This window comes from Pungitius pungitius, chromosome 16, assembly GCF_949316345.1.
Source record: "Pungitius pungitius chromosome 16, fPunPun2.1, whole genome shotgun sequence".
NCBI classification, from domain to species: domain Eukaryota; kingdom Metazoa; phylum Chordata; class Actinopteri; order Perciformes; family Gasterosteidae; genus Pungitius; species Pungitius pungitius.
In genome coordinates, this window is record NC_084915.1 from 9604906 (window position 1) to 9613071 (window position 8166).

At 42.8% G+C, this 8166-nt stretch overlaps 1 protein-coding gene across 2 annotated transcripts; it reads right to left on the reverse strand.

The window, feature by feature from the left end:
* Positions 1 to 287: 287 nt before the first annotated feature.
* On the reverse strand, positions 288 to 7835 carry LOC119215543 (RNA-binding protein 4-like). 2 transcript variants are annotated; one of them, XM_037467779.2, is made up of 9 exons: positions 7678 to 7835; positions 6838 to 7017; positions 5574 to 5758; positions 5165 to 5359; positions 4960 to 5069; positions 4510 to 4791; positions 4203 to 4426; positions 3263 to 3649; positions 288 to 1123 (listed from the first exon to the last, which is right to left on the reverse strand). In XM_037467779.2, the coding sequence occupies exons 2-9, from the start codon at positions 6996 to 6998 to the stop codon at positions 1120 to 1122; spliced, it is 1548 nt and encodes a 515-aa protein (XP_037323676.1). In that variant the 5' UTR covers positions 6999 to 7017; positions 7678 to 7835; the 3' UTR covers positions 288 to 1119. The 2 variants fall into 2 exon arrangements, with proteins under 2 accessions (XP_037323676.1, XP_037323675.1); XM_037467778.2 differs by having other exon boundaries at positions 288 to 3649.
* Between the last annotated feature and the right edge of the window lie 331 nt (positions 7836 to 8166).

Here is an 8166-nt window from a genome sequence, read left to right on the forward strand (position 1 = left end):
CTAGTTGGTGCTCCAGTATAATCGGTCCTCCGAAACTCATCCAGTGAGAAACGTTCCGCGGTGCAAAAAATAAGTGTAAAAATGCGTAAAAAATGTTTAATGTGTTATTTTTTGTGTAATTAATTAATCTTAATTCACATTGTAATGAACTAATCGTAATTAACGCGCTAAAGTCCCGGCCCTAAATACAATAGATAATGGTGGAAAGTAATAAAACTTTAAAATAGCGGAATACATGAAAAAATGATTCACAATAAGTTTATAAAGTCACACAGAAAAGCTACAGATCAATTCAAATTCATTTATTGATAATTAAACATTTCAAAGAACAAAGGACAAAATGTAATTTAAAACAAAATGATAATATTTGTGTTTATAGTCATTTATACAAGTTGAACGTGGCATCAAAAACCGTTGTTTTGGGAGAAGGGGAGTCGAGCGTTGAATCAGCAACCGATCCTCAGCCAGGTTATTCAACTATGAAATGAAGGGCCTACCGACGTGCTCTTACGCAAGGCACTTTATCCCAAAGTGGCCCCAGGGGCACATTTACAAAAACTAACACAACCCATCCTACCTAAATGTCCACGTCCAGCTCTGGCTGTGATGGCCTGGTACTCCTGACAGACTGTTCGATACGGGTAAACTAACATCGTGCGGTTTCAGATTTCGACTAAAAGACGACATAAGGGCCTCAATCTGCTGTCTGTGTGAGCAGTCAGCATGTTGGGAGCAGGAATGTTCGAGCAGAGGATGGTTTTTTTTTTTGGGGGGGGGGGGAGTTGATGGAGGGGATAAGACCAGGAAAATAAAAAGCAGGAAAAGGTTTATTACCCCTCAAAAAAAAAAAAAAAATTATATTCATATCCAAAAATAAGAAAAAGGAAATCCCCGACGACAGGACAAATGGGCACAGGTGCGTGTATGATTGTGTTTGAGAGTGTGTACGGATGTTCTCTGGGAGGGGCGGGAGTGTGTGGTCTGAGTGTTTACCTTAGTGGGGGGACACCCCATCGTCCACAGCAGTTTCAGGCCTAACGCTGCTGTTTTCCCCATCCCACGCTACAGCTGCGTGTGGCGTACGTCCAGGGCAAGGGCTCAGTTTGGCTCCCTCCCACTCTAGCTGCAATAATCAGCAAGAGGAAGAAGGTGGCTGGAGCAGCAGCAACAACAAGGCATGCAACTAACAGTTCAAATGGAGATGCTGGAATAATGTAGAAATTTGGAGCGGCTATGTGTCACTTAAACCTAACACAGCACTATCAACTCAGGGGGCCAATTAGAAATAAAGAGGAGTAAGTAAGGAACGGAATGTCTACTTTAAGTCATTCAATACTGGTGGAGTTAGGTGTGCATTAGTATCATTTGCACGTGTAGCCTGCTTTACATGAGTAAAATGCAAAAGATCTGGCTAAAATGCATCAGAATTATGGGTGTGGAGAAGTCGAGGTGCGGTGTGAATGCGGATAACGCCTGTAATCCCAGTGTCCAAATAAGGAATGTAATTCTGGAGAGATCCGAAAAGGGAAAAGGCCATCGGCCCTTCCCCGTGGCTACTCTGAAAAATCCCCTGCCTTCACTAAACCTAAAACAACCCTTGCATTCACCTGTGGCACCAAGAGTACTGCCTCATATCCACTCGGACACAATCCTAGGCTGTTCACACCAGCAACGCACCACTGCACTGAGAAGAAGAAATGCACTCTTAGCTATTGCCAGCTCAAAAACAACATTCAGGTCATTGTGGATTGGTCCAAGTATGACCGGATAACCATCAGACTTCAGGGTTGTCTCACAAACTCAAACACAAAAATTTAAATGTAATGACTAGAACATTTCTGTTTGAGTGAAACCACAACTTGAGCCCAAAATATTTTACTCCTGAGTTTAAGTATATCTTAAGAAATACAAAGAGGCCAGGCTAAATCACAAAACTCCAGATAATTGAAGGGAAACCGCTCCAACAGAACAACATACACCATTACTTGAACAGGTCAAGTAAATTAACTTCAACTGCTGAATGTTCTGCGAGCCATTTTCACACCTTGCTATGACTTCAGACTATGAACCTTAACATTTGCATCAGACGGATGATATTTTGTTTAAAAGGTCAGTGTGACTACAAATTGACTCTGAAATAACCGCCAGCCTTTGGATAACTTCAATCTGGACATCACCGAGATTTAATCCGGTTTCAACCAGACCGAAGAGACTGAAACATTCAATTCAAGAAGTGTCTTTAACGATTATCCGTCTATTCCTTTGACATATCAAAAGATCACCATGACCCGAAACGGAGGACAAAAATGATACATGAATCACGTTGAGTGAGTCATCCAGTGAAGTCAGCCATAGACATGTAACAAGCCAGTCAATTGACAAACATTCTCTGCTTTACAAAAAGAAGTTTCTTTCTTCTTTCTTACTAAAGGCAACCAAAAAAAAAAACTCTCCAAAGAGCCACCGCTGTGTTTTACTTCTTCAAGTGGTGAACGACCAATCAGGCAGTCGAAAGTCTGGACGAACAGACGGGCTGCTAGAAGAGGGTCAATGCAGCTGAATTATAAAGGAGGCCTGTTACATACTCCACTCAGGATGTTCCTATGCAAACAGAAACGACTTCAGGTTTAAAGCATCTTGTAAAGCGATCAGATTGACACTTTTATCGGTGTGTGACATTCAGTGCCCCATTTTCCAACGCCAGATGAACAAACTTATTTTGGGACTGCTTATGAAGAGGTCCCCGGGAAACATGCAATGTTCACGTAAAGTATATAAAAGGCCTCAATTCTGTAAGAACAATAAGCTTCTCCTGCAACATCAAACCCTGGCCACCGAGTACAACTTTGTCCTAAGAAACATTTAAGCCTCTTTGAACAACCAATGGGGAAAGAGCTGTGTCTCTCATCATCGAACAGAAACTGACGTTTGAAAATATTACAAAATCAGCTGTCTCACCATGCCACACGTTTCAAGAGGAAAGCTAGTTAGAAACTAGTTTTATGGATGAAGAAAGGGGAAAATGCGTCCGATTTGAATTACATTCGAAAGTATGACCTTGCTCCCTCTCTGGTTTTACACTGTCCCTTATGTAAAATAAACATGCACACACACACATCTGCAGTGTCGGAGGAGTGTGTGTGTGTGTGTGTGTGGGGTTGGGTGGCGGGCTTGGGACTATCGATAAGGGGGTTCTGGCGTGTGGTAAGGGTAATCATGGCGCTGAGGCATGGGTTGCCCGTGTGCGGGTGTCTGCTCATACGGTGTGGATGCGGAGTAGCTTCCCGCTGCTGCGTAAGCTCCCGATGAATCATATGCTCCGGGTGCCCCATAGCTTCCAGGTGCGTCATAGCCTCCTGACGAGGTATCGTAGTTCCCAGATGAAGCATTGTAGCTCCCGGCTGAGGCGTAACTTCCAGAGGTGTCGTATGTTCCAGGCGGCGCGTAGGCTCCTGTCGCTGCGTACGTTGGGGGCGCCGAGTACGTCCCCGGGGGCGCGGTGGAGGAGGCCTGGGCCTGTGTGGTGGATGGTGGGGGCGGCGGAGGAGGAGGAGGATTGGTGTAGGCATACTGGAGGTACTGGTACTGCTGCTGGTATTGTTGATACTGTTGGTATTGATGCATTTGCTGGTAGTACTCTGTGTACGACCTGGAGTGCAGTTTTACAGTTCAAGAAGAGAAAAGGAGGAAAGAATCGTTTGTTGGGAAATGTTGGGACTAAAAATCAACGGTGCTTTGCGTTGTCACAATACCAAAAAAATCACAACTTCGATATGATATGTATATCTATGATAGTAATAAATAAAACATTGGTATGGTTCTCTTTTCACCAACTTATTATTATTAAATAATTAACAAATGGAATTAATATTAGTATTAGCCTACAGCGAGATATCAGTGAAAACTACATCTCTCTCTCTCCCCCTCTCCCTCCCCAGTTTTCATCATCAGAGCAGTTGCAAATTATCTTTTGCATAGTGGCGAAAACCAAAAGGCAGTCTGAGGCCTTATCGCCCGCTGCTATAATCAAAACATGAAAGGGAATCTGTATCTACAGATATGACCATCAAAGGTCGGCCGTTGGTGTCAGCAGTACGATAAAGAATCTCTAAAAGTTAGGATATACAACAAACTGAACGGTGAGTTATTTAACAAGTCTCTGGAAGTAAGTTAGTTATTTTATCAAAATACATTATGTGTACCTAGCAACAGGGTCTGACCCTTCAGGTGTTGTGTCAGCAACTTGGGACTCTTCAGGTATTCCAGGGGGCGTCGGCAGAAGGGCGCGGCGTTTAGGTCGTATCTGACCGAAGGAACCTGGAACGGGGTCGGGGAGGAGGGGGACCCGATTTCCTCTGATTGGGCTGCGGTCTCGCTCACTCTCTGCAGATGCCGCTTTTCTCCCTGCCTGTTGCTCCGCCAGAACCTTTAATTTAAAAAAATGTCAGAATAAATGAAATGAAAAATGTACCCCACAAAAAAAGCTAGATCTTTGTAAATGTTGACTACCTTCTGTCCCTCCTGAAAGAACTTTGCTCTTGCTGCCTCGAAAAGCGTCGTTGGATCTGGTCCACCTTGTGGCTCTACTTCTTCAACCGCGGTGACAGTTGCAGGATTGTGATTGGCCATATCTTGGTACACCTGGTCGGCAACAGATCCATATACCTGGCTAGCTAGAGCACCATATATCACCCCATCTGCACCTTTAGCGCTTGTAATGCCCTTTAAAGCAGCGTAAGTGGGGTCAAAAGATGTGGTGTTGTAGAAGGAATTATGGACACTTTGTTGAACCTACAAAGACAGAGAGAGATGCAAGCATTTCAAATTAAGCATACGACCAAAACAGAAAGGGAAATGTTTCGGTACGTTTTATAAAGCCTTCAGTCTAGTAATAACTGCTGGTGACCATTCATAAACTGATGAGTTCAATTTTCAGAGATAATTAGAGAATTAACTAACTTGTATGGGTAGTCCAGCCGCAGCTGCTGCAGCTGCTGCCAGCACAGCTGCTTGACTCTGATGGTGCTCTAGTGATGGAGGTGGTCGCGGAAGAAGTCCCTCCCTGCCTCCTACATGCCGAGAACAAAACATGAGGACGTCAGTTGTTGTCAGCATTTAATACAATACAAAACACATGAATGCAAATGGATAACTCCATCTTCACCTGCTGATCCACCACCGGGATTGTTTAAATTACCAGCCATTGCAATCTGGTTGATCAAAGGTTGGGCCTTGGAGAGCTCTACGGCCAACTGGCGGCCCTTGTACATGGTCCCGTTGAGTGCGTCAATGGCGACCAGGGCCTCCTCCTTCCTCTCCATATGCACAAACGCATAGCCAACATTTGAGCATAATCTGGCTGCGGAGCACACAGGAAGATTAGTGTTAACACAAGACACTGGAAATAAAATACACAGCCCATTTTTGTGTTGTTTTTTTGTTTAACACCATCTATTACTATTAAACTATACTAACAAGCTAGTTTTAGTATATTACAGATAAATACTTTTGTCAACACCACTACATTTATTAGTGTTGCACAACAAGAATTGGTGATGGGATATCAGACTCACCTTTGACTTTGTCACAGTCTAAAACTCTTCCAAAGGTTGAGAACAACCCGTGCAGGTCATCCGCTGAACATGTTGCAGCGAGATTCCCCACAAACACTTTGGTGGAGTTGGGTGGGCGCGCACGTGACTCCTCAACCACCAAAGGCCTGCCTCTGTACTCTTTGCCATCGAGATGTCGGATGGCCCTGTAAGAGTAAAAATGAGAAATATCTTTCAATCATCATCACTTGAAAGGCACATTTTTTTGCTCAGGTTTTTAAATTAATAAAATGAAACAGGAAAACTCTGCGAGTGTCTCCTTTGGTCCACTAGTGATACACCAAACTGTATATATATAACGTAAAATATCTTAGGTAATTTTGGTACCTTAAAAGTTGTGCGATAATGCAGCACTAAACCAAACCAGCAAAAGCTGTAAAGGATTTTCTTCCCCCCCCCCCATCTACTCAAAATGACCAATGTAGTTTTTAAAATACCAGGTAATACTGTGACACAAACCACTTCTCTGAAAAGTTTGATCATAATTATGAAGTGGCATAATCAGTTTATCAGTCGGGGGGGTGCATTATTGATCGATAATGTACAGTTGCTGTTCACATTGACCCAAGCGTTCCATATTACTGCGCACTCAAACAGATTAGATTTTGCGCGACTGTTAGTTGACATTTTAGCTTTTAGCTTGGTGGGGATCACCAGAAAAAAACCCGAAATCCCACAAATGACAATGCGAAGCTTTCGCAACAGGACAATTAAGGTGGACGTCATGAGCGGGGCGATGGTGGCACATGGAGTAGTGCGATGCGCTGGGAGTTGCTCCCAGGTAAAATGTACGCCATGGGTTAAAATGTAATGTAAGTCGCTTTGGCGTCAGCTAAATTACATGTAATGTAATGAGCGATGTGAATGAATAAGATGGTGCGGGACCCAATGCTGTTTACATGCACATACGGGGACTATTTTTTTCTAGACTGCAATGTGATACAAAACTATTTTGTGCTGAAAGGCAGTTATTTACTTAAAAATGTATGTATGTATGGGTGTGTGTATCAGTTATACATATACATGTATATAGGATATACATAATATATAATTCACCATTTATAAGGATGGTCAACATATAAATTGTGACACTAAAGGCAATGATAATGTGTTGCAAAACTATTCATAATGTCAATTCCCGTTTGACTTATCTCCCAAGATAAGCAATAACATAACAATACATTTTACTGTTTAATGTGAATGTTGTATATGGTAATGAGAATACCTGTCTGCTGCCCCCTCGCCTTTCAGCGTGACGAAGGCATACTGCCTGAGCAAAGAGCAGGTGTTGATCTCTCCATAAGGACAAAACAGCTTCGTTAACTCGTCGTGAGTTGCATCTAAAGGAAGGTTCCCGACAAACAACTTCACGTTCTCACCGCTCATCTCTGTATCAAACAGGCATCTGCAAGAGACACAAAACAAGGTGCTTTAGTTTAAACGTCTCCATGGGAGGTTGGTAGCGTTAAAGGTTTAACGCTAACGTTAAAGCACGTTTTACCGCGTGCCAAATAGTGGCATAGTAGGTTCTAATAATTTGAAGTCATAATAGCGAGCGGGGTTATGTTGAATTAAAGTAACGTTAAATAACAAACTAACGTTACATCGGCTAAAGAGCAGGTTGACGTTAGCTAAACAGGTACATTAGCTCAGCTGAGCTAACGTTAATAAAGCCGTTAACTTTCGCGGCGAATACGGATCCGTCCGTGTAGTTGCAAAGTTACGACTAATGCCAGACGAATTAAGCATAATTGATAACATACAACGGGGGTTTATGGGAAGACGTACGATCAGTTTACAACCGTTAGCTAAAAACTACGACACTACTGGCCATTTTGTTAAACGCAAACATTAAAGCTGTAGCTAAGCTAGCTAGCTAGCTCATTGGTTTATCATCACATTGTTTGACGACATTCACTGAAGCTAGAGTCCCGTCACTGATGTAAACCATCACAGCGCATATTAACCACAGCTTATCGTACTGTGCGTTCAAATTCGGTTTGTAAACGGGGAGGGGAAACAATAGTAGTTATGCTAGCATAGCAACGTTTCACGGACTTCTTACCCAACGCGGTCCTGGAGCTGTATTTGAAACCTCACTTCCGGCTCCGGTTTCTGCACCAACTGCTCTTTGGGAGAATAAAACACAGGGCCACAGTTTCATCTGATTTGCGCCAGATGGCTTCTTCGTGTCCGTGGCTGAGGAATTCTTCCTCTTTTTTTCCGAAGAAATTACTATGTAATCGTGCCCACACTCCTCTAGGCCATCAATAACACGTGATCGTACATGTTGAGTTGAGGTCATCGTTTAGTTCATGGTGGAAAACCGCGTGTACTGAAGTCCTTCAGGGTGCGGTATCATCTCAATTTATTCATACAATAGTTGCACATCAATGGCAGATATTGAGGACTAGTTAGACTACTGGGATCTGGTGCTTGGTATACATTTTTGGAAAAAGGCATAACTTTTATGTTATTTAGACTTAAATATCATCATAATACATCTTTTTAAAAACATGTACAATGTCAAATGCATGCCTTGTATATCATTGTG

Excerpts from the sequence above, each read along its gene's own strand:
- LOC119215543 (XM_037467778.2), bottom strand. The coding sequence starts at position 6,998 with ATGAGCGGTGAGAACGTGAAGTTGTTTGTCGGGAACCTTCCTTTAGAT. Across the intron at positions 5,360-5,573 it reads AGACTGTGACAAAGTCAAAG|CCAGATTATGCTCAAATGTT; the intron begins GTGAGTCTGATA and ends TGTGCTCCGCAG. Across the intron at positions 3,650-4,202 it reads GGGTCAGACCCTGTTGCTAG|GTCGTACACAGAGTACTACC; the intron begins GTACACATAATG and ends ACTGCACTCCAG.